Source organism: Hemitrygon akajei, chromosome 6 (genome assembly GCF_048418815.1).
Source record: "Hemitrygon akajei chromosome 6, sHemAka1.3, whole genome shotgun sequence".
Taxonomy (NCBI): domain Eukaryota; kingdom Metazoa; phylum Chordata; class Chondrichthyes; order Myliobatiformes; family Dasyatidae; genus Hemitrygon; species Hemitrygon akajei.
The window spans coordinates 161,284,288-161,309,294 of NC_133129.1; the positions used below are offsets into that span (position 1 = coordinate 161,284,288).

Consider the following 25,007-nt stretch of genomic DNA (forward strand, 5'->3'; position numbering starts at 1 on the left):
AATAAACTGCAAATATGAAAAAAAACAATAAATATCAAGAACATGAGATGAAGAGTACATGAAAGTCAGTCCATAGGTTTTGGGAACAGTTCAGTGCTGAGTTGAGTGAAGTTATTCCCTCTTTGTGTACTATGTCATTTGAAGTAGAATTTTTTTTTATGTTCGTATAGTTATGGAAAGAACTTTAGTATTTTTTTTATAGCAGCAGAAATAATTTGGGACATCTGGAAAAGTAATTTGGATAAGGAGGAGTATATGAGGAAGTAATAGTACATATTACCTCCAGTTGTGTGGCTCTGAAAAATATTTGTATTATTCAATTGTTAGAGGATTTCATACTTATGGGGGGGGGAGAGAGAGGTTGTGAGGGGGATAACAGGGGTTGAGAAAATGAACCCCCCCGCTCCCGCGGATACCAAAAAATGCAAGTTAACATTTCAGGTCCAGACCCTTCATCAGAACTGAAAAATAGAGAAAATACTTTGGTCCAGGTAGCACAGAAAGTGAGAGGGGTGATAGATACTCCCACGAATTCCTTCTCTGCTATCAAGGCTTTCTCCCTCAATTTTAATGGAAGGTCCCAGAACTGAGTTTCTAACTGTTTCTTTTTCTGTGGATGCTATTTGATCTGAGTTTTTACATAATTTTCTGTTTTCCCATAACATTCTGCCAACAACTGTTAGTGGTAATATTCAAGCTATACAATTGTCAGCTGTTTGTCTTGAATGAGAGCCTACCACCTGTCCTTGACATTCAGTGACATTACCGTTGCAGGGCATTGAAAAAGCCACATAACTAAAGTAATTAATATCTATAACAGCTCACTGTCACCAATTCAATGCCATTAGGGATAGAATGACATTGCATTCATATCCCAAAAATGAATTTTAAAAAGAAGCTTATGCAATAGATGGAAAATATCCAAGGACAAAATAAGTTTCTGATGTGGATGCCATTTATATAACCACGGTCATGTCAACATTGTAACTGCTTAATGATTATTCAGTTAACTAATCGACAAGAAGAAGAACGTGCAGACAATGCAAATCTAGAAATCACGGAGAGAGAGAATTCTAAATAAATTGTGATTTAAAAAAAAAATTTAAAACAATATCACTTGTCTTTAATATCAAGAACTATCCAGAGAAATATGATATACTATAGCCAGATGTTCTGGATCTTTTTATATGATTAGGTGATATGGGTATTGTTGACAAGGTCAGCATTGATAGCCCATTTCTTAATTCTCTTGATTAAGTGGTGGTGAGCTGCTAAAATGAATTATTATAATCCTACTGATGGATGTACTCTTAGAGAATTCCAGTACATGAAGGACAGTGATGTATTTTTTGTGGGGATTGTATATAACTTGGTGTGGTCATGGGGGGTGATGTGGGGAGATCCATTTGTACCAACTCCACAGAATTAGAGTATATCTCATAAATGATATGCACTGTAGCCATGGGATACAAGTAGTGTATGGTGTTTCAGAAGGTCATAGAACATGGATATAAGCCCTTTAGCACAACCAGTCCTTGCTGGTCAAGTTGTCCACCCAGCTAGTCCCAATTTCCTGTGGTAAGACCACAGCCCTGCGAGCCCCACTTCTTTTGGAAGCTCATTCCATATATTCACTACCCTCCATGAAAAAGTTGCCCCTTATGCCCTTACTAAATAATTTCATCTTACTCTGAATCTGTGCCCCTCTAGTTTTTGACTCTTACTCTGAGGGTAAGACTGTTAGCATCCAATTTATCTGTTCCTCTCCAAATTTTAGAAATTTATTCTCCTACGTTCTAAGGAATAAAGACTTCGCCTGGCCACCTCCCCCTATAACTCAGGCCCTCTTAGTCCTGGCAATATCCTCTTAATCTGTTCTTCACTCTTTTCACTTTAACCATCTCTTTTATATAAAAGGGTAACCAAAACTGTACACTACTCTAAGTGTTTGAGATTGTTTTAAATATTGAAACTGTTTTGCTTTGAATGAAATCTGAAATTTGTATTCTTCTCTTTTAGATGTTGGGAGAGTATAACCATTCGGTATTATGTTATGATCAGGCATTGCTTATACGGCCTGGCTTTGAACATGCACTGAAAAGGAAGCATGCTGTCTTGTGTCAGCAGAAGCTGGAGCAAAAATTGGAGGCACAACACAGGTATGGTATGGAGGAAAAGTACACATTTAAATTGTTCTCACTATAGAGTATAACAAGCATTCTTCTGATGAGCATTTCTGTTCATTCCAAACTTCTCTAGATCCATTTGCCTCTCTTTTCCTAGACCATTGGCTCTATTACTCTCAAAGTATTAGTCCAGTTTTCTTTAAAGGCCACTGTTGCAGTTTTTTAACTCTTTGAAATGTTCCTACTGCAATCACTATTGTTGTTTTTGAAGAGGAATCCAATGGAAATTCATATTTTGTCTTCTATAGTGCATGTAGCTAATTCCAATTGATAAACTTCTGTTCCTTTCTGACAATAGTGTTATTTTTTCTATGAAAATTGTAGGGCAAAAGCATTATTTGCAGTCCCGTGGAAATAATCATGTAAAAAGTTGTAATTTCAAAAGTTAAAGTAAATTCACACTTTTGTTAAAGTCACACCTTTACTGCACTTATACTATTATTTGCCTTTGCATATTAGATCTATTACATTGTTTCATATATTTAGATCATTGCAGCGGACGTTAAATGAACTGAAGGAATACCAGAGGCAGCATGATAATTATTTGAGACAACAGGAGTTGTTGGAGAAGCACAAAGTCATGCAAGATGAGCAGCTGCTGAGAAACATAATCCATGAAACACAAATGGCTAAAGAGACTCAGCTAGGTAAAATCAATCATTTTTTGCACAGTGCAACATTTTTGTGAATTGCATGCTATCAGACACCAGCAATCAACAAATCTATATGGGCAAATGGTTTTCTGAGCAATATTTTTAATTCCTTTCCTGGAATGTGGTCAAGATTGACTAGACTAGCCATTATTGCCTTGAAAGGGTGGTGGTGAGCACCATCATAAAGCTCAACAGTCTTCCGGCAGGGTGTTTTCACACTGCTGGTTTGAAGGGAGTTCGAGCATTTCAGTCAGCAGAGATGATGGGATAGCAGTATATTTCAAATCTGCATGATGTATACTTGAAAGGGAGGTGTAGCTGGTGGTGTTCCCTTTGCACCTGCTGCCTTGAGTTTCTGGAAGTTTCTCAACACTGTCTGAACATGCATTTTTTTTTAAACTTGCTTTCAGGCTACCTTGTTAATTCCTTCAGGTACATGCTGTAGAACAACTTTCATAATTATCAGCTCCCTATAGTTAGGTTGCTCTTATAGAGGGAAATATTTCAGACTTAATTGAGGGGCCAAGTTTATACGAAGGAACATCTAGAAGCACTTTGAATTCTTGAATTGATTTTTGGAATAACTTCAAAGTATAATATCATTTGTACATTAACTTTAGAGGTTAATAATGTACTACAGCAAAAAAAAATTAAATCTTTGTTGAATAGATTCAAATTCATCTATTTATCATATTGCTTTGTCATTATAGGTAATGAATTATTGACAGACAGACATACTTTATTCATCCCAAGGGAAATTGGGTTTTGTTACAGTCGCACCAACCAAGGATAGTGTAGAAATATAGCAATATAAAACCATAAATAATTAAATAATAATAATAAGTAAATAATGCCAAGTGGAAATTAGTTCAGGACCAGCCTATTGGCTCAGGGTGTCTGACACTTCGAGGGAGGAGTTGTAAAGTTTGATGGCCACAGGCAGGAATGACTTCCTATGACGCTCAGTGTTACATCTCGGTGGAATGAGTCTCTGGCTGAATGTACTCCTGTGCCTAACCTGTACATTATGGAGTGGATGGGAGTCATTGTCCAAGATGGCATACAACTTGGACAGTATCCTCTTTTCAGGCACCATCGTCAGAGAGTCCAGTTCCACCCCACAACATCACTGGCCTTACGAATGAGTTTGTTGATTCTGTTGGTGTCTGCTACCCTCAGCCTGCTGCCCCAGCACACAACAGCAAACATGATAGCACTGGCCACCACAGACTCGTAGAACATCCTCAGCATCGTCCGGCAGATGTTAAAGGACCTCAGTCTCCTCAGGAAATAGAGACGGCTCTGCCCCTTCTTGTAGACAGCCTCAGTGTTCTTTGACCAGTCCAGTTTATTGTCAATTCATATCCCCAGGTATTTGTAATCCTCCACCATGTCCACACTGACCCCTTGGATGGAAACGGGTCACTGGTGCCTTAGCCCTCCTCAGGTCCACCACCAGCTCCTTAGTCTTTTTCACATTAAGCTGCAGATGATTCTGCTCACACCATGTGACAGTTTCCCACCGTAGCCCTGTACTCAGCCTCATCTCCCTTGCTGATGCATCCAACTATGGCAGAGTCATCAGAAAACTTCTGAAGATGGCAAGACTCTGTGCAGTAGTTGAAGTCCGAGGTGTAGATGGTGAAGAGAAAGGGAAACAGGACAGTCCCCCGTGGAGCCCCAGTGCTCTGACCACTCTGTCTGACACACAGTGTTGCAAGCGCACGTACTGTGGTCTGCCAGTCAGGTAATCAATAATCCATGACACCATGGAAGCATCCACCTGCATCACTGTCAGCTTCTCACCCAGCAGAGCAGGGCAGATGGTGTTGAACGCACTGGAGAAGTGAAAAAACATGACCCTCACAGTGCTCGCCAGCACCTAGTCGAGGCTGGTAGGCGAACTGGAGGGGGTCTAAGTGTGGCCAAACCATAGGCCGGAGCTGCTCTAGAACAAGTCTCTCCAGGGTCTTCATGATGTGGAAGGTCAATGCCACCGGTCTGTAGTCATTGGAGCCACTGGGGCGCAGCTTCTTCGGTACAGGAACGAGGCAGGACGTCTTCCGCAGCACAGGAACCCTCTGGAGACTCAGGCTCAGGTTGAAAACATGGTGAAGTACTCCACATAGCTGGGGGGTCACAGGCTTTGAGCACCCTGTGGCTGACACCATCCGGGCCTGCAGCCTTGCTTGGATGGAGACGTTTCTGCTGTCTTCTCACCTGTTCAGCTGTGAAGCCCACCGTGGTGGTTTCAGGTGGGGGAGGGGTGTAGTCATGAGATCAGGGTGGGGGGCTGTGAGGAGGGGTAGGAGGGGAGAGTGGAGTATGTGTTGGTTGGGTGGCCGACAACAGATGAATCGTGGGGGATGGGCAGTGGCCACAGTGTCAAATCGGTTAAGTTCGTTGGCCCTGTCCACACTGCCTTCAGCTCCTCTGTTGCTGGTTTGCCAGAACCCAGTTATGGTTTTCATCCCACTCCAGACCTCTCTCATGTTGTTCTGCTGGAGTTTCCACTCAAGCTTCCTCCTATACCTGTTTTTAGCCTCCCTGATCTTGGCTTTCAGGTCCCTCTGTATTATCCTCAGCTCCTCCCTATTTCCATCTCTAAACGCCCTCTTTTTAGCATTCAGGATGTCTTTAATGTCCTTTGTTACCCATGGCTTGTTATTTGATTAACAAAGGACAGTTCTTCCTGGAATACTGCAGTCCACACAGAAGCTGATGTAACCAGTGATGCACTCTGTGAGCCCATCAGTGTCCTCTCCATGTGGCTCACAGAGTGCCTACCAGTCTGTCACCTCAAAACAACCCTGGAGTGCCTCATAAGCCTCCCCCGACCATTTCCTTACTGTCCTCAAGGTTAGTTGCCTAATTTCCAAATAAGATTTGAGCAGTATAGATTGTAAAATGTGCAAAGTAGAATCTATGAAACACTAACAACATAAGATAAACAAAGGTATTCAGTGGTTGAAATTACGTCCAATTTTATGTTTTAATTTTCTAGGTAACCATCAGATTTGTCGATGGATTAACAAACAACAAATTTTATACTGTCAATGGGATCGTCCTGTGCGCTACACACGAGGAGACCTATTTGACACCGTTGAGCATGTACAGGTATAAAATGAAAAATATGAGCAATTTAAGGAATACATAGTTGACCTAATTTACAAGAGTACCTTGCTTATTCCTTGAGATGTGTTCCCAGGTACAAGAACTTTCATGAAATTGCTGCTAAAAGGGTCACTATATTTTATATAGTGATGTGTTATTGATGGTGGTGTTATACTGGGAACTTGGCAAACTCTTACCTCCTCCTGCTATGACGAATGGTACCATGGTTTGGTGGTGAGACAGGTAATACACCGACCAGGTGAGTAGTGCAGCCACTCAACACTGAGGTGGAGCTCACATATGCACCTTGGCTGGCATGGTGTGTGTGAGCAGTTGCTGGGAAATGGGGAGCACCAGCTTAATTTTTTAACATACTGCCTGGATCATGAGGATTTTTTCATCAACTGTTGAATGTTATGGAAGCTGCTGCCTCTGTCTCTCCTATTGTTTTAACTGCACAACTCTCCACACCCCAGACATTTCTTTATTTCAACAACGGGCAGCAACTTCTGTAGTTTAAACTTTGCACTCCCTGTAAAACGTCATTCTGCTAAACACATTTGGGTTCTAGCCTACAAAGTACTCAGGACATCTTCAAGGAGCGGTGTCTCAGAAAGGCAACATCCGTTATTAAGGACCCCCAGCACCCATGGTATGCCCTTTTCTCACTGTTACCATCAGATAGGAGGTACAGAAGCCTGAAGGCACACACTCAGCAATTCAGCAACAGCTTCTTCCCCTTTGCCATCTGATTCCTAAGTGGACATTGAGCCTGTGAACACTACCTTATTTTTTTAATACATTATTTCTGTTTTTGCATAATTTTAATCTATTCCATATACATTTACTATTATTTACTTCTTATTATATTTTTTCTTCTTCTCTATTATATATTGCATTGTTGTGCTGCTGCTAAGTTAACAAATTTCACGACACATGCCAGTGATAATAAACCTGATTCTGATTCTGCCATTTTCCTTTATTCAGATTAGCTTTCAGTTTTGTCCTCCCCTTGAAGGAAGCAACCCTTAATCTTTCAGCTCTCACGAACTACTTCCTCGTAACCAGTCTGTTGTAGCCTTCAATATTTCTGCCCTTTGTCACAGAAGCTCTTCATTTGAATCCCATCAGTTAGGTTTCTGTTTCTCTAATAAGATGGCTCTTAACAAAGTAATTAATTGTATCCCATGTGATGTAAAAGGTCTTATCCAACTAAACCAGAACACTGCTTTTGCCAAAATATTCCCCCTTGCACTGATTTTTAACTGCATGGAAATTTATTTGCCTGTCTTTAATTTTTTTTTCATCTTTTAGCCAGAGGATCATTCACTCCTCTCTCTTCATTCCTTTACTGTTACTCGTATTTCTTTGTTCTCATTTTTGTTTCTTTGTTCTAACCTTGTTCCTCATCCCTTATCTGTATGTGTGTTATCCATACAGAGACACCTGAAAACAACATTTTTTGACATGTGTATTAACCATCATTTCTCAAAAATTTCACTATCCCTAAGTAGTCAAATTGTTTTTCTGGCATCTAGAACAAGAAGTAACTTTCTACAAGCAAACATTGAGACCACAGAAGCCATGGTCTTTGGTTTCACCAGAAAATTTGTATCCTAGCAGCTGTTTCAGTGCCTGTATCTGATAATTGTCTGAAATTCAACCACATTTTTGCACCTTAGTGTATTGATCCCAACATGACCCCAGAGGAACACTATTTCTTTTTTCATCTTTGTTACACTGCTTGACTTCAAGGTGCCTCAGCTCCAGCTCATCTGATGCTGAGGTACTCATTCTTTTTATTATTCTGGACTTCTGTTACTCCGGACCTCCAAGTCTACTTCTACCATTAAAATGACACTTCAATCCTATGGGTTTTGCCAAACCTTTGGTCATTACATGGTCTGGTGTTTAAGTTTATTTCAAAATTCTGTTATAAAGTAACTTAAGCTATTTCCTGCTCAAACATGCTCTCAATACTTAATTAGTTGTTTTTGTTGTTTTAGTATAACTGTGCGCTGTAATTTGTCACTCTTGAGATTTGATCCATTATGAATTGTCCTAAAATTGACCCACAGAATGTTTTAATTGCACTTTAACAGCTTCAACGAACAAATAGACTAGACTACATAGATCAAAATTCTTCTTAAATAGTGTTAATGTTGGATGCTTGGCGATTGGATTTTGGCAATATGTAACTGAGTCAGTAATTGCTTATCTAAAATGTAAAGACTGCTAGATAGTGTATTAAGCTGATGTAATTCATTTAAAAATTTTGAAAGTAGACATTTAAAACTCAAGTTTATAGATATCATTAACGGTTTGGGGGTTTGCAAGTATGGAAAGTATTAATAACACTCATGGTCAAGTTTTGTTTCTTTGAATCATACATAGTGACTAAAACTTAATGGTAACCGCAATATTCACGTAAAGATTTAGTCTCTTTTTCAGTGATTTGTAAATTAATTTCTCTTCCTTTTGCATTACTCATAGTATGCAATAATCCCTAATCAAGACTCAGTTTAATAACTCATTCCAATAGATTTCCCCATCTTGTTTTCATTCTGGACCATTTAGCGATTAAATTTTTTCAAATTTTGGAATATTGCATTACTTCAATATTCTTGTTTTAGTACAAATAGTAAAACAGCACATATTTCCTCTTTTTAGTTTGGTGATGATAGTTCTACCTCCAGTATGATGCCTGTTGAAATGAGATTTGCTACAAATATGACATGGAGCAGCCTGAATCAACAGTATCCATCACTACCAGCAAGTCGATCTGTGCTAAACATATGGGGAAAGGATCTTACAAATTATAGTGTAAGTGGATGTGGGGGAAACATGGGACCATAGAAGTGGTCATCTTTACTCTCTCCCTATGTCAAGTACTTATGTTGATGTGTACTTGATTTGAAAAATAATACTCCTAACCAAAACACTTACTACTAATTTGTAATACATTTTATGTTTTTGATTTAATTCAAATAAATTCTTTTACTAATACTGTAATCTGAATTACTTTCTCTAATCTGTTGTAGATTTTACTGTTTATTATCCAAGCTACAGATGAAATTAGTTTCTGTATTTAAAAAAAAAATGCTTGAAAGGAATTGCTTTGGCTCCAACCTCATGAGGGTTGGCATACAACAGCAGTGAGTCTGTTTTCCTTTTGATATATAGTTCTCTGCTTTAGTATAATCAGCATAAATGACTCATCATGGTCTTTTTTTATGAACTCCAAGGCAGAGAACTGCTTTCAAGCACACTGCTGTGCAGAAAAATAGGACATTTTCAGTATTTCTGGTATGTCTGTTGTGCAGCAGATTTGTTTTTTCTATTTTTTTTTGTATTCATCGAGGCAGTTGAAAAGAGTCTCCCCAGCTTGCCCTGATGTATCTTAATTCAGCCTATTACAAAATAGTCAAGCTTAATCAGGTTGTATATGTACTCGTATTCTGTGAAATGGGGAGAGGGGCGAAAAATAACTTGCTCTTGAAGGTGAAGTAGGCTTTCACTTTGTACAGAAATTATAGAAAATAATCAAGAGGTACAAAAAAGCTGGATGAACTCAGCATGTCGGGCAGCATCCGTTGACTGCTTCTTTCAACGGATGCTGCCCGACCTGCTCAGTTCATCCAGCTTGTTTGTAAGTCTTGATTTGACCACAGCATCTGCAGTATACTTTGGGTTTATAGAAAATAATGTTTTGAGTTGAGGTATTTTTCTTCTGAATACAAATTCAACAGAAAATATAACAACAAATCCAGATGAAATTGCAAATCAAATGCCATGTTAAATAATGCAGTATTTGTATGTTGTTTATGTTGACACAGGATGTACTATGGCCTAAAAGATCAGATTGTATGCAAACTTATCCTGCTCTTCCCACTGCAGCTGATCTACCAACATACTTTCTACCTCCGGAATATAAAGGTCTTAGGTAACTATTGTGATGCTGTTGCTTTGAAAATGGTATTTTGCAAAATAATGGGGTTGCAAGTTATCAAAAGTTCCTAAAGAATAGCAGCTCAGGAACAGTATAATACAAAGTATTGCAGGTTTATTTTCTAGATGGCTTATAAACATAATTTTATATCAGTAAATGTTTTTGAATACTGTATGCTATAAGGTAATAAATATTTGAGTAGTTGTCAATTAATTCTAAAATGTGTGATTAATACACATCTTTTTTATGCTTTCTTTAGAAAATTTTCAAAGGTCTAAAATCTCAGCGATATCTTCCAGATGCCCCAAATAGTGCTGGCAGTTAGCTACCTTGTGTCATGTAGAATAATATTTTAAAAGTTTGGGTGATTATATTCCTTATACAAACTGATTCTTTTTTTGCATGTTAATATTATATCATTGATGTCTAAGTTACTTGAAATAAATTAGGTGTTTTTTCTAATAAATTTAATCTGTTCCATTAAACTTGCCAGCCAGTAATGTTGAGATTAATTTTATTTTCTTCCAGTGTCCAATCACTTTTGATAGCTTCAAATGACCAGGAGAGGGATGTGACTGATCACCCTCCAGACTGTTCTTCAATTGTAGATAGCCACAATGATGAAAAACTCTATCAGATAGTGAAAGAATTGGAAAACAGGTCAGATTTGAAATCTGGAGAACCAGACTACTATGCTAAGCAGGTAATCTCAACTAAGCACCACATTGTGAATATAAGTCTGAAATAAAACCAGAAAATGTTAAAAAGCCCTAGGAGATCATGTCTGTAAAAATTAAAACAGAATTAATGTTTTGACTGAAAGCTCCTTGGCCTGAAACACAGATCTCTCTTACCACTGATGCTGTCTCACCCTGTTGAGTGCTTCTTGCATTTTCTGTTTTTTGACATAATATTTTTGTTCCAAACATAAGTGGAAAAGTCTTTTTCAGTTACTTTATGTTCTAAACTACCACCACGGAAAAGTTATCAATGCTAAGGCATGCAGTTATATTGAAATAGCATGTTATGCTATTCTTCAATTTTTTTTAAAAAAAAGAATTAATTCTCAATTGAGTCACTTTTGTGCAAGCTAAGGTAGCTGTTGGACAAAAACCTAATGGTTGCAAGTTCCAATCTGATTGAACAATATGAAACTGAAGTCATTGAGTTTGAATTTGTGAGATGGTAGTGAACCACTGAATATGAATTAGGAATAAGAAAAATTGATAAAGCTAATAATTTTATTATAACCTGCTTTAAGGGTTCTCTTCCATTTCTGTTTTATACCATTGTCACCTATTATCATGTTTTGCTGATGTTTCTCAGACATGTTGTGGTTCCAGACAGGCAGTACAGACCAAATTTGTATAGTTCCTCTTCATCTTAAAATTAGTTTCTGGTGAATTAATAGTATCTACTTAACATGCAGCGATGAACAAAACAGTCACCGACTGTAAAATATTTCATATTTCCAGTTTATTAATTTGGTACTAAATAGTTCACCTTTATAAAATTTCATCTGTCAAATATTTTATATATTTATCATAGATATTTCAAATTGATTGAGATATGTTGCACTGTGCTGAATGACAATGCCACAGTTTAAACTACAACATATTCAATGTGCAAATGGTGTTTAATGTATTTCTATAGGACACACTTTTTGCAGTTATAATTGTAACCGTGTATTTGCTTTTACTTGAATAGGCTCTGTTCTCTCATTTAAATATTATTGAGGATGAAATTGGAAAAGTGATTTCGCAAGCTATTGAAGAGGTGAGCAAATAGTTGTTATGTTGGTTTAGAGCTGAGAAAAAGTCCATTCTTTAGTATTTTTCTCTTTTTGGCTTAACATTTTTGGTAGAATTATATAGAATATGATCATTTGTTTACAATGCAAATTATTAGTCAAACAGAATTTTACACGGCTCTGTTTAATTCCATAAAAAGGTCTTTTTGTTTGTAAAAATTGATGTTTCACTTTAGATGTAGTTTAAAAAAAAGAACATAAAAATACTAAGGATGGTTTAAGGAATATGTTCAAGAAACCTTTTTTTAAAAAAAAACCTACATGGGAGACAAAGCAATTGCAACTTATATTATTTCCCTGGTGCAATTGTTGAAAAAGCACTTTAATGTCTACAAATTTGCTGAAAAGTTTAAATGAATTTGTACTTCTTAAAAATAAATTTGCACACAAAATATAAGTGGACAATTAACCAATCATGCATGTGTCCTTTGGTTGTGGGAAGAAAGTGAACCTTGTACAGGTATTCCTAGCATGTGAACTACACACAGACAGCATTCAAGGTCAGGATTGAACCTGGACCCTTGGAGCTGTGAGGCAGCAATTCTATCAGTTGCTACACTCTGCCATCCTTTCTAGTTGTAGAGAAATGTGTATAGTTACTCAGTTTTCTTTTGGAATCTCCTTCCACTATCCTTTTAATTTTAGTTAAGAGCTGTCCTTTGACATTTCTGTCAGTCATCTTAGATCAGTGTCTTCAGATTGGTTTCAGATTCTCGTGCCACTGGCAAACTACCTTTGCGTACTCTCTCAAAACCGTTCAGAGCTGATCATTCTCCACATGGGGCCTAAACTCTGATTTAGAGTGGCTTCACATGAATTCCTTTCTTTTGTAAGGAATTCTGGGGGTCCCATATATTTTAATTTCAAGTTGTATAACTTTTTGTTGGGTTGATATATTTACATCCCTCTTCTCACATCTCCATAAAAATGTATCCTGTTAATGATAACTTTGTTATAAGATGTGAATCTTATGTGAATAGCTATTTCTAAGCTAGTTCAATAATCCCTCCCCTTTCGAAAATTAACCAGCAAATGATAGAACAAAGTTAATTTGTGTATTTTGCAATCATGCAGCAATTATGAGAGTTGTGCTTTACTATTTTTTAATTGTCTTGTTAATGCCAGGCTTCACTATACACTCATACTTTCACAAGAGAGAACATATTACTTTCATTATGTCTACCAGTAATGACTGCAGTATATCGGATCATAATATGGCTGGACTGGATAGAAGTATTTGAATTTTTGTATTTGTTAAAATGCAACTTTATAATTTTCTTGATTGATGTGAGTGTTGATTTTGATGGCCAAATTCTCTATTTTATTTGTAAACAATTTTTTTAAAATTTCCAGCAAATTGCTCCAATGTGGTTACTGTTGAATGAAGCAGGTCTTTATTGGAGAGCAGTTGGGAATACAACCTCTGCCCTTGCTTGTTTGAAAAGAGCACTGAATGTGGTTCCAGAAGATTATATGGACATTCCACTGGTCAATTTGGCTAATCTACTAATTCATATTCAGCTGCATCAAGATGCTGTCACTCTTTTGCAAAAAGCACTTACTATTAACAGCACAGAGGTAAGCTAGATGTGAAATTAATTATTTGTGTTAATCTTGCAGTTCAGAGTCTAAATTGTATTGTCTTTTATAGCAATGAATGTTAGCTTTGCACAATATATATGAAGTAATATCATAGTAAATATTTTAGAAAACTGCTTCATACTTAAAAATGGTATTAAGTGTCCACTGGTTGACCTTGTTGAACATGTGGGTATTAGCATAAGTTTTAATTCACTCCTGAAATACCTGATGCAAAGATGTAAAATAGTAGCTTAGACCTTGCAGAAGTAAGTAATCTCTCAGTGTACACCTTTAGACAGTTCTACATTCTTCAGGTATATGTATCTTTTAGCCTGTTATTATGGTTCAGCAGGTTTGTTATAGGCTAGTGAGGCCTAAGAGACTGTGGAGAAAAGGACACCCAGGCACCCCTTCAAAGAAATTCCAGTATTGAGAAAGAAACAGGACATTGTAGAAGAGTGGTGATTTTAGGTGGATGAAGGAAAGAAATAATCTTGCATACTAAAGACACAAGACTGCAGATGCTGAAATTCAGTATGCCAGGCAGTGTCTGTGGAGGGAAATGAACAGTTGATCTCTCAGGTTAAGACCCTTCAACTCGACTGAAAAAATAGAATAAGAGGTGAAGGGAAAGGGTGAAGCAAGAGCTAGCAAGCAATTGGAGAATCCAGATGAGGAGAGAAGATAGGCAGATGGAGGAGGGGAGAGTTGTAAAGGTGAAGGAAGCTGGGAGGTGACAAAGCACTGAAAATGATGAAGTTTGATAGGAGAGGAAGGTGTAGTATTGAATCAGGTGAGGGAGGAGGAGAGGGCAGGTAGAAATAAAAGGAGGCGAGTATGGATCATGGGTAGGCGGAGAGGGTGGGTGAGGGGAAAGAAACAGGCAGTGTGGGCTGGGGTGAGTGTAGGAAGAACTGGGTAGATAAGGAAATTGAAAAAGGATAGAGGGAACCCTCAGAAGAAGGAGAATTCAACATTTATGCTACCGGATCCTGTCTATGTGTAGCCTTGCCTTGGCAGTGGAGGAGGCTAAGGACAGATGCGTTGGGACTGTGGTGGAAAATTAACTACCTCCAGACAGCCGTGCCAGAGGGAGTACAGGTGCACAACAAAGCAGTCACACGACCATTGCCTAACCCAGATTATAGTTTTCTAAATTTCAACATTGGTAAAAGTCAATTGACTCAGCACAAATTAAATATCAAAATCAAATCCTTTTAGAATGTATGATTTTGTGTTACTAATCAAATCATATGATCTTAAATTTAGGACGTGCCTGTGAACAAGAATCCTACAAAAATGAATTAGTCTGTTATTCATCATTTACTTGGCACCAACTATAAAAGGACAGAAAAGCTGTTTTAGTTGGCTGTTTATATTCTACTTTAATGATAGTGCATTATCAATCACTTTTTCTATCTATTACAAACAAGTTTCTCATAATTTACATTTTTCTAGTTTGAATTTAATCTCTGAAAATTGGTGTAACTGTCAACATAGTTTATTTTGGAGGAAAAAGGTTTTGTTTTTACAACAGTGCAATTGATGCAGTGAGACTTAATGGTAATGTTCACCAGTTGCTTAATAGATTACTTGTTCTTTTAATGTTCAGAGTTTCATTGCAGTACATTAATTATGAAAAGAATAAAACTCCAAAACATGAATTGTTTTTAATTGTTAACCCAAATTTCCTGGAGGAAATACCAATTTATTTTAAAATAAACAAAAGTGCATTCCTAAAATTGAAATCTCCAAAAGTTTTGGAAACATTATATACAGTTATCACTTACCCACAGATTTTATTTTGGGTGGTTGCACATATGATGTAGGCAATTTTTGCAATATACAGTTGCAAGAAAAAGTTTGTGAATCCTTTGCAGTTACCTGATTTTCTGCATTGATTACTCATGTAATATGGCCTGATCGTCATCTAATTCACAATCTGCCCAGACTAATAATGCACAAACAATTGTCCTAATTCTCTTCAATACTGAATGTGTCATTTGAACTATCAGTGTAGGTTCAAAAAAGTATGTGAACCTCTGGGGTTTATAGAAGTTATTTGGAGTCAGGTGTTCCAATCAATGAGATGAGATTTGAGATATGGGTTGTAGTTGTGCCTTGCCCCATATAAAAGACACACAAAGTCAGGTTAATGACAAAGCTTGCTCCCTTCAAGGAAGATCTGTTCATGTGCACCATGCTTCGATCAAGACAAGTTTTAGAGGATCTTAGAAGAAGAATTGCAGAGATGCATGAAGCTGGAAATGCTACAGAAGTGTTTCTAAAGACTATCAGTCCATAGTAAGAGAAATTGTCTACAAGTGGAGGAAATTCAATACTCTTGCTACTCTCCGTAGGAATGGGCATCCTGCAAAGATCACACCAAGAGCACAATGTACAATGCTGAAGGAGGTGAGAAAGAACCCAAGGGTAACGGCAGAAGACCTGCAGAAATCTCTAGAACTTGCTAAGGTCTCTGTTCATGTGTCCACCATAAGAAAAGCACTGAACAAGAATGATGTTTATGGAAGGACACCATGGAGGAAACCACTGCTCTCCAAAAAAAACATTGCTGCACATCTCAAGTTTTCACAAGACCATCTGGATGTTCCACAACACTTCTGGGACAATGTTCTGCGGACAGATGAGACAGAAGTTGAACTTTTTGGCAGAAATGTACACCGCGATATTTGGAGGAAAAACAGGCACTGAACACAACACCAAACTGTGAAATATGGTGGAAGGAGCATCATGGTTTGGGGCTGCTTTGCTGCCTCTGGGCGTGGACAGCTTGCAATCGTTAAAAGAATAATGGATTCCAAATTCTATCAAGGCCTTTTATAGGAGACTGTCAGGATAGTGGTCTATAACCTGAAGCTTAATAGAAGTTGAATGATGCCACAAGACAATGATCTGAAACACAACAGCAAATCAACAGAATGGTTTAAGAAGAAGAAAATTTGTGTTTTGGAATGGCCAAGTCAGAGTCCAGACCTTAACCCAATTGAAATGCTGTGACGTGACCTGAACATGACTGTTCATGCAAGATATCCCAAAAATATTGATGAACTGGAACAGTTTTGTTCGGAGGAATGGTCTACAATTCCAAGATCAAAATTGTGCAAATCTGATCAGCAGCTACAGGAAATATTTGGTGGAGGTTATTGCTGTTAAATGAAGTTCTACCAGTTATTAAATATAAGATTTCACATACTTCTTCCAGCCTGGACTGTGAATGATTAAACGATATGTTCAATAATACATAAAAAGTACAATTGTTAGTGTGTTATTAGTTTAGGCAGATTGTGTTTGTCCATTATTATGTATAAGATGAGTAGTGCAGAAAACCAGGTAATTGCAAAGAGTTCACAAACGTTCTCTTGCAACTGTATTTCACAGGCTGTTGAATGTTTAATTCAACTTTTGCCATTGCAATTACTAACAAAATATGTATTTGCTTCTATAATATTACGGCATTTTTTTTCCCTCACCCCTTCACCCCCATCACATGCATACTGCCTTACCTCCAGCCACTTACATTCTTAAGCTTGGGAAATGCCTACCTTGCCTTGAGGAATGTTAGTGCCGCCCTTCAAGCTTTCAGAACAGCACTGGACAGAACAACTAGATGTCCTGATTGTGACAACAATCTGAAGTTAATCCGCTGTCTACAGTTCTATCCTTTTCTATACAACTTTACATCTTCGGATTGTGCAGGTAAGCAAACATGAATCTTGAAGAAGGTAACAGAATCTGGAAAATCATTCCAACTTCTAAATGAATTTTATTCCAGATGAAAATGTACCAAATATGGCATGTGCTTAGACTTCATAAACTGTCGTAGTGAAATCTTGCTAATAAGATAAACATAATAAGAGGAAGAAATTAATATTGTGTCAAATTGCATGAAATCTTAATTATTAAAAGTTACTGATTTCAAATCTATTCTCACTATTTGAAGATGATGGTTTCTCAATACTGTAACAAAAGTGTATTAAAGTGTACTTTGGAAAGCGGCCAGTGAGTGAGTGGGCCAGTGAAGGAGTGGAGATTTGAGGCTTTGACTCGAGAGATTCTGGCAGTTTTGGCAGTTGGACTGTGCAATCAAGTCAATCAAGATTTGAATAGCTCAGCAGAAAGCCGTTGATTAGACAATCAAGATTTGAATAGCTCAGACTCAGCAGAAAGCAGCTGATTGGGCAATCGAGGTCAGGTGACCAAGCAGTTTGAAAAGCTCAAACAAATAAATAGAGGGTTACCTCAAGCGGAGCGGCCTGTGGAAAGCGGCCAGTGAAGGAGTGGAGATTTGAGGCTTTGACTTGAGAGGCTTCGACGAGAAGAGGCTGAGGACGAGCTTCACTCCAACTGAGGTAAGGCCGGGTAAGTTCCTTTCAAAGGAGAAAGTTTCAAAAGTTGAGGCAAGTATTGGGTAGGTCATGGCAGCTGAGATTGGCCCCATGGTTTGTTCATCCTGCAGCATGTGGGAAATCAGGGATACTTCCAGTGTCCCTGACGACTATGTGTGCAGGAAGTGTGTCCAACTGCAGCTTCTGGCAGACCGCATTGAGCATCTGGAGCTGCGATTGGATTCATACTGGAGCATCCGCGATGCTGAGAAAGTCGTGAATAGCACGTTCAGTGAGTTGGCCACACGGCGGGTAAAGGCTGCACAGGCAGAAAGGGAAGGGGTGGCCACTAGACAGCGTAGCAGTAGGCAGGTAGTGCAGGAGTCCCCTGAGGTAATCTCCCTCCTAAACAGATATACTGTTTTGGATACTGTTGGGGGAGATGTCTCATCAGGGGAAGGCAGCAGCAGCCGAGTTCATTGCACCGTGGGTGGCTCTGCGGCACAGGAGGGAAGGAAAAGGAGTGGGAGAGCTATAGTGATAGGGGATTCGATTGTAAGGGGAATAGATAGGCGTTTCTACGGCCGCAAACGAGACTCCAGGATGGTATGTTGCCTCCCTGGTGCAAGAGTCAAGGATGTCTCTGAGCGGCTGCAGGACATTCTGGAATGGGAGGGTGAACAGCCAGTGGTCGTGCTGCACATAGGTACCAACGATATAGGTAAAAAACGGGATGAGGTCCATAAGGTGAATTTAGGGAGTTAGGAGATAAACTAAAAAGTAGGACCACAAAGGTAATAATCTCTGGATTACTACCAGTGCCACGTGCTAGTCAGAGTAGAAATAGGAGGATATTTCAGATGAATACGTGGCTTGAAAAATGGTGCAAGGGGGAGGGATTCAAATTTCTGGGGCATTGGAACCAGTTCTGGGGGAGGTGGGACCGGTATAAACAGGACGGTCTGCACCTGGGCTGAACTGGAACCAATGTCCTAGGGGGAACGTTTGCTACTGCTGTTCAGGAGGCTTTAAACTAATGTGGCAGGGGGATAGGAACAAGTGCAGAGAGACAGAGGGGTGTAAAATGAGGGTAGAAGCAAAAAGTAGTAAGGTGAAAAGTAAAAGTGGCAGGCAGGGAAATCCAGGGCAAAAAGCAAAAAGGACCACTTTTCAACATAATTGTATAAGGGCTAAAAGTGTTGTAAAAACAAGCCTGAAGACTTTGTGTGTCAATGCGAGGAGCATTCGTAACAAGGTGGATGAATTGAATGTGCAGATAGTTATTAATGAATATGATACAGTTGGGATCATAGAGACATGGCTCCAGGGTGACCAAGGATGGGAGCTCAACATCCAGGGATATTCAATATTCAGTAGGGATAGACAGGAAAGAAAAGGAGGTGGGGTAGCATTGCTGGTTAGAGAGGAGATTAACGCAATAGAAAGGAAGGACATTAGCCTGAAGTATGTGGAATTGATATGGGTAGAGCTGCATAACACTAAGGGGCAGAAAACACTGGTGGGAGTTGTGTACAGGCCACCTAACAGTAGTAATGAGGTTGGGGATGGCATTAAACAGGAAATTAGAAATGTGTGCAATAAAGGAACAGTAGTTATAATGGGTGACTTCAATCTACATATAGATTGGGTGAACCAAATTGGTAAGGGTGCTGAGGAAGAGGATTTCTTGGAATGTATGCGGAATGGTTTTCTGAACCAACATGTCAAGGAACCAACTAGAGAGCAGGCCATTCTAGATTGGGTATTGAGCAATGAGGAAGGATTAGTTAGCAATCTTGTTGTGCGAGGCCCCTTGGGTAAGAGTGACCATAATATGGTGGAATTCTTCATTAAGATGGAGAGTGACATAGTTAATTCAGAAACAAAGGTTCTGAACTTAAAGAAGGGTAACTTTGAAGGTATGAGACGTGAATTAGCTAAGATAGACTGGCAAATGATACTTAAAGGGTTGACGGTGGATATGCAATGGCAAGCATTTAAAGATTGCATGGACAAACTACAACAATTGTTCATCCCAGTTTGGCAAAAGAATAAACCAGGGAAGGTAGTGCACCCGTGGCTGACAAGGGAAATTAGGCAGTCCAAAGAAGAAACATATAAATTAGCAAAAAAAAAGCGGCACACCTGAGGACTGGGAGAAATTCAGAGACCAGCAGAGGAGGACAAAAGGGCTTAGTTAAGAAAGGGAAAAAAGATTATGAGAGAATGCTGGCAGGGAACATAAAAACTGACTGTTAGAGCTTTTATAGATACGTGAAAAGAAAAAGATTGGTCAAGACAAATGTAGGTCCTTTACAGTCAGAAACAGGTGAATTGATCATAGGGAACAAAGACATGGCAGACCAATTGAATAACTACTTTGGTTCTGTCTTCACTAAGGAGGACATAAATAATCTTCTGGAAATAGTAAGGGACCGAGGGTCTAGTGAGATGGAGGAACTGAGGGAAATACATGTTAGTCGGGAAGTGGTGTTAGGTAAATTGAAGGGATTAAAGGCAGATAAATCCCCAGGGCCAGATGGTCTGCATCCCAGAGTGTTTAAGGAAGTAGCCCAAGAAATAGTGGATGCATTAGTGATAATTTTTCAAAACTCCTTAGATTCTGGATTAGTTCCTGAGGATTGGAGGGTGGCTAATGTAACCCCACTTTTTAAAAAAGGAGGGAGAGAGAAACTGGGGATTTATAGACCGCTTAGTCTGACATCAGTGGTGTGGAAAATGCTAGAGCTGGTTATCAAAGATGTGATAACAGCACATTTGGAAAGAGGTGAAATCATCGGACAAAGTCAGCATGGATTTGTGAAAGGAAAATCATGTCTGACGAATCTCATAGAATTTTTTGAAGATGTAACTAGTAGAGTGGATAGGGGAGAGCCAGTGGATGTGGTATATTTAGATTTTCAAAAGGCTTTTGACAAGGTCCCACACAGGAGATTAGTGTGCAAACTTAAAGCACACAGTATTGGGGGTATGGTGTTGATGTGGATAGAGAATTGGTTGGCAGACAGGAAGCAAAGAGTGGGAGTAAACGGGACCTTTTCAGAATGGCAGGCAGTGACTAGTGGGGTACCGCAAGGCTCAGTGCTGGGACCCCAGTTGTTTACAATATATATTAATGATTTAGACGAGGGAATTAAATGCAGCATCTCCAAGTTTGCCGATGACACGAAGCTGGGCGGCGGTGTTAGCTGTGAAGAGGATGCTAAGAGGATGCAGGGTGACTTGGATAGTTTAGGTGAGTGGGCAAATTCATGGCAGATGCAATTTAATGTGGATAAATGCGAGGTTATCCACTTTGGTTGCAAGAACAGGAAAACAGATTACTATCTGAATGGTGGCCGATTAGGAAAAGGGGAGATGCAACGAGACCTGGGTGTCATTGTACACCAGTCATTGAAGGTGGGCATGCAGGTACAGCAGGCAGTGAAAAAGGCAAATGGTATGTTGGCATTCATAGCAAAAGGATTTGAGTACGGGAGCAGGGAGGTTCTACTGCAGTTGTACAAGGCCTTGGTGAGACCGCACCTAGAGTATTGTGTGCAAGTTTGGTCCCCTAATCTGAGGAAAGACATTCTTGCCATAGAGGGAGTACAGAGGAGGTTCACCAGATTGATTCCTGGGATGGCAGGGCTTTCATATGAAGAAAGACTGGATTGACTAGGCTTATAATCACTAGAATTTAGAAGATTGAGGGGGAATCTTATTGAAACGTATAAAATTCTAAAGGGATTGGACAGGCTAGATGCAGGAAGATTGTTTCCGATGTTGGGGAAGTCCAGAACGAGGGGGTCACAGTTTAAGGATAAAGGGGAAGCCTTTTAGGACCGAGATGAGGAAAAACTTCTTCACACAGACAGTGGTGAATCTGTGGAATTCTCTGCCACAGGAAACAGTTGAGGCTGGTCCATTGGCTATATTTAAGAGGACGTTAGATATGGCCCTTGTGGCTAAAGGGATCGGGGGTATGGAGAGGAAGCAGGTACAGGGTTCTGAGTTCGATGATCAGCCATGATCATACTGAATGGCGGTGCAGGCTCAAAGGGCCGAATGGCCTACTCCTGCACCTATTTTCTATGTTTCTATGTTTCTAACTCTGCATTAGATTTTAAATACAGTTATTTCTCAGATATACTGTAGGATGAATTTGGAGAATATGAATGTGAGTCAAGAGAGATTAAACTGATATAAAATTGTACTATGATGGTTGTTACTTTCAACTGGACAATATGAAGTCAGTATCACTTTGAAAATATATTTCTGTAAATTTTATTTGACTATATGTGTGATTCTATGAATAGAGTCATAGAAAAGTACAGCATAGAAACAGGCCCTTCAGTCCATCTGGTCTGTGCCAAACCATTTAAACTGCCCACTCACATCAACCTGCACCAGGACCATAGCCCTTCATACCCCTACCATCCATGTATCTATCCAAACTTCTCTTAAACTTTGAAATCAAGCTTGCATGCACTACTTGTGCTGGCAATTCGTTCCACACTCTCACAACCCTCTGAGTGAAGAATTTCCCCCTCATATTCTCTTTAATTGTTCACCTTTCACCCTTAACCTATGACCTCTAGTTGTAGACTCACCTAACCTTAGTGAAAAAAGCTTGTTTCCATCTTCCCTACCTTACTCCTCATAATTTTGTATACCTCTATGAAATCTGCTCTTAATCTTCTACGTGCCAAGGAATCGAATCCTAACCTATTCAGCTGGTCAACTTGGCTGACCTACTAGTTCATATTCCCAGATCCCTTTGTTTTACAGCATTCCTCAGTGCCCTACCATTCACTGTGCAAGATCTACCCTGACTGGTCCTACTGAAGTGCAACATCTCACACTTGCATTCCATCTGCCATTTTTCAGCACATTTTCCAGCTGGTCCAGATTGCACTGCAAGCCATGATAGCCTTCCTCACTGTCCACTACACCCCTAATCTTGGTGTCATCTGCAAATTTGATAATCCAGTTAACTACATTATCCAGATTGTTGATATAAATATCAAACAACAATGATCCCTACAGCACACCACTAGTCATAGGCCTCCAGTCAGAGAGGCAAATATCTACTACCTCTACAATCAAGCTGGATGAACTCAGCAGGTCAGGCAGCATCCATTGAAAAAGATGCTGCCCGACCTGCTGAGTTCATCCAGCTTGTTTGTATGTGTTGATTTGACCACAGCATCTGCAGTATACTTTGTGTTTATCTACTACCTCTCCCTGGCTTCTCCCACAAAGCCAATATCTAATCCGATTTACTACCTCCTCTTGAATTTTCTTGACCAACTTCCCTTGTCAAATGCCTTATTAAAGTCTATGTAAACAGCATCCACTGCCTTGCCTTCATCAACTTTCCTGGTAACTTTCTCGAAAAGCTCTATTAGATTGAATAAACTTTTATATGGCTTCCAGGCAGGCACAGGTATCAATTATAACTAATGTTTCAATGACAAAGCTCTGTCATCTTCTTCAAGGATAATGCCTAGGCATGTCTAGTGCAGTGGTATTTATATCTCTGTAGTCCGTACCTCCTTATGCATTAGTCCTCATCCAATCAGGTTTCTGCTCCCATCTTGTTTACAGTCGAATTCCAGTTCCTACTTGAAGTGAGACTTTCATCTTTGCTAAAATTCTTTTCCTTTAGTTTTATTCAATGCCTTCATTTACCAGATGGTCCCAAAATCATTGGCATGGCGCAGTAGTTTAGTGCCATTGAAGTCAATCCTGTGGCTATTGCAAATGCAGTGTTCCGCCAATTTCTCCGGTTAAGCCAAACTCTGGGTACTGTGCTTCTGGATGTGGGTTTCCACGGTGCGTCCTGTTTGGCTGACATACACTTCTCCGCATTCACAGGGAATCCTATAAGTCCACGGTCATCTTTGACCCTCTCAGTCTGTGATTTGAGTTTTTTTATGGGTTTGTGAATGGTATCTTGGTGATCTTGGAATATTTGGAAGAATACCACAGGAAAGTCCAACAGATTCCTGATGATTCCACCTACAGAGTTCTACAGCAGGATCCCACGGATTTGATTGAGGATAACCTCTGCTTTACTGAAGAAATCCGAACTGTCAGCGAACATGGGCAAGACACTTGTGCCTCAGGCAACGGTACCACCAAGACTTTACGGGCTCCTTAAGATAAACAAGGACGATTCTCCGCTGAGGCCTATCATTATTGGGATAGATTCTCTGACTTACTACCTTACTGAGCATTTAACGACCATGCTGTCTCCCTTTATTGGTTCTGTGAACATCACATCATGCATTCAACTAACTACATTAAAACAATAACTAGCATGCAGCTGAATCCTGAGGACATAATGATCAGTTTTATCGTCGTGTCTCTGTTCACGAGTTCCCATTAAGGGCAACTTGGACCTCCTGTGGTCAAGGTTTGTTGAGGGTACCATTGACCTTTTTGAAGACCCCCTTACATCGACATACTTACTCTATAAGGGCAACTACTATGAACATATGGAGTGGCTGTGGGATCACCCTTGTCGCCAACTATTGCTAACTTGAACATGGAAGACTTTGAGTTCATCGCCGTTACACCCCAAATGCTTCTTCAGATACTCAATTACACCTTCGTAGTGTGGCCTTGTGGACTCCGGACACACTAGCAGTTCCACAACCATCTGAACAGTATACATCCAAACATTCAGTTTACAATATGACGGAAACCGGACGGAAGCTTCGGAAACCAGCTCACACGGACTTTATACCTCAACGTTAACAGCCACCATCATGCCTCCCAATGTAGAGTGGTTCTTTCTATTTTTATTAACCGTGCAAAAACTATTTCGGACCCTGAGAGTCTCCCAGAGGAAGGAAGACGATTACACATGGCGTTCCTACAGAATGGCTACAAGGTGAAGCAAATCAATTGGGCCCTTAAAAGAGCCAACAGGAAAACCAGAAAACGTAACAACAAGGAGGACCCCATCGCTACTGCTTGTCTTCCCCATATTTCCACAGTTTCTGGAAGAATCACCACGATCCTGAAGAAATACCAGATTAATACCATCCACAAACCCATAAGGAAGCTCAAATCACAGCTTGTGCAGGTCATACATGATCCAGGACTCAGGTCAGCTGGCATTTACAGGATCCCCTGTGAATGTAGAGCAGCGTATATTGGCCAGACAGGATGCACGGTGGAAACACTCATCAAAGAACACAGGAGGTATATCTGTTTGGGTTACCTGGAGAAATCGGTGGTAGCAGAACACTGCATTTGCAATGACCATAGGATTGACTTCAACATCATAAAACTAGAGGAGAAGAATTTTAACAAAGACGAAGGTCTCGCTCTGTTAGAACTGGAATTCAATTG

General features: G+C 39.5%; 1 protein-coding gene across 2 annotated transcripts in view; it reads left to right on the forward strand.

The window, feature by feature from the left end:
* Positions 1 to 25,007, forward strand: part of ttc17 (tetratricopeptide repeat domain 17) — a 78,374-nt gene that overhangs the window by 23,241 nt on the left and 30,126 nt on the right. For both annotated transcript variants that reach the window (XM_073049667.1, XM_073049666.1), the window contains exons 8-16: positions 2,020 to 2,159; positions 2,673 to 2,833; positions 5,844 to 5,956; positions 8,624 to 8,776; positions 9,790 to 9,896; positions 10,431 to 10,605; positions 11,610 to 11,678; positions 13,066 to 13,290; positions 16,827 to 17,013. In XM_073049667.1, coding sequence (XP_072905768.1) covers positions 2,020 to 2,159; positions 2,673 to 2,833; positions 5,844 to 5,956; positions 8,624 to 8,776; positions 9,790 to 9,896; positions 10,431 to 10,605; positions 11,610 to 11,678; positions 13,066 to 13,290; positions 16,827 to 17,013 — 1,330 coding nt within the window. The remainder of the gene's footprint in view (positions 1 to 2,019; positions 2,160 to 2,672; positions 2,834 to 5,843; positions 5,957 to 8,623; positions 8,777 to 9,789; positions 9,897 to 10,430; positions 10,606 to 11,609; positions 11,679 to 13,065; positions 13,291 to 16,826; positions 17,014 to 25,007) is intronic.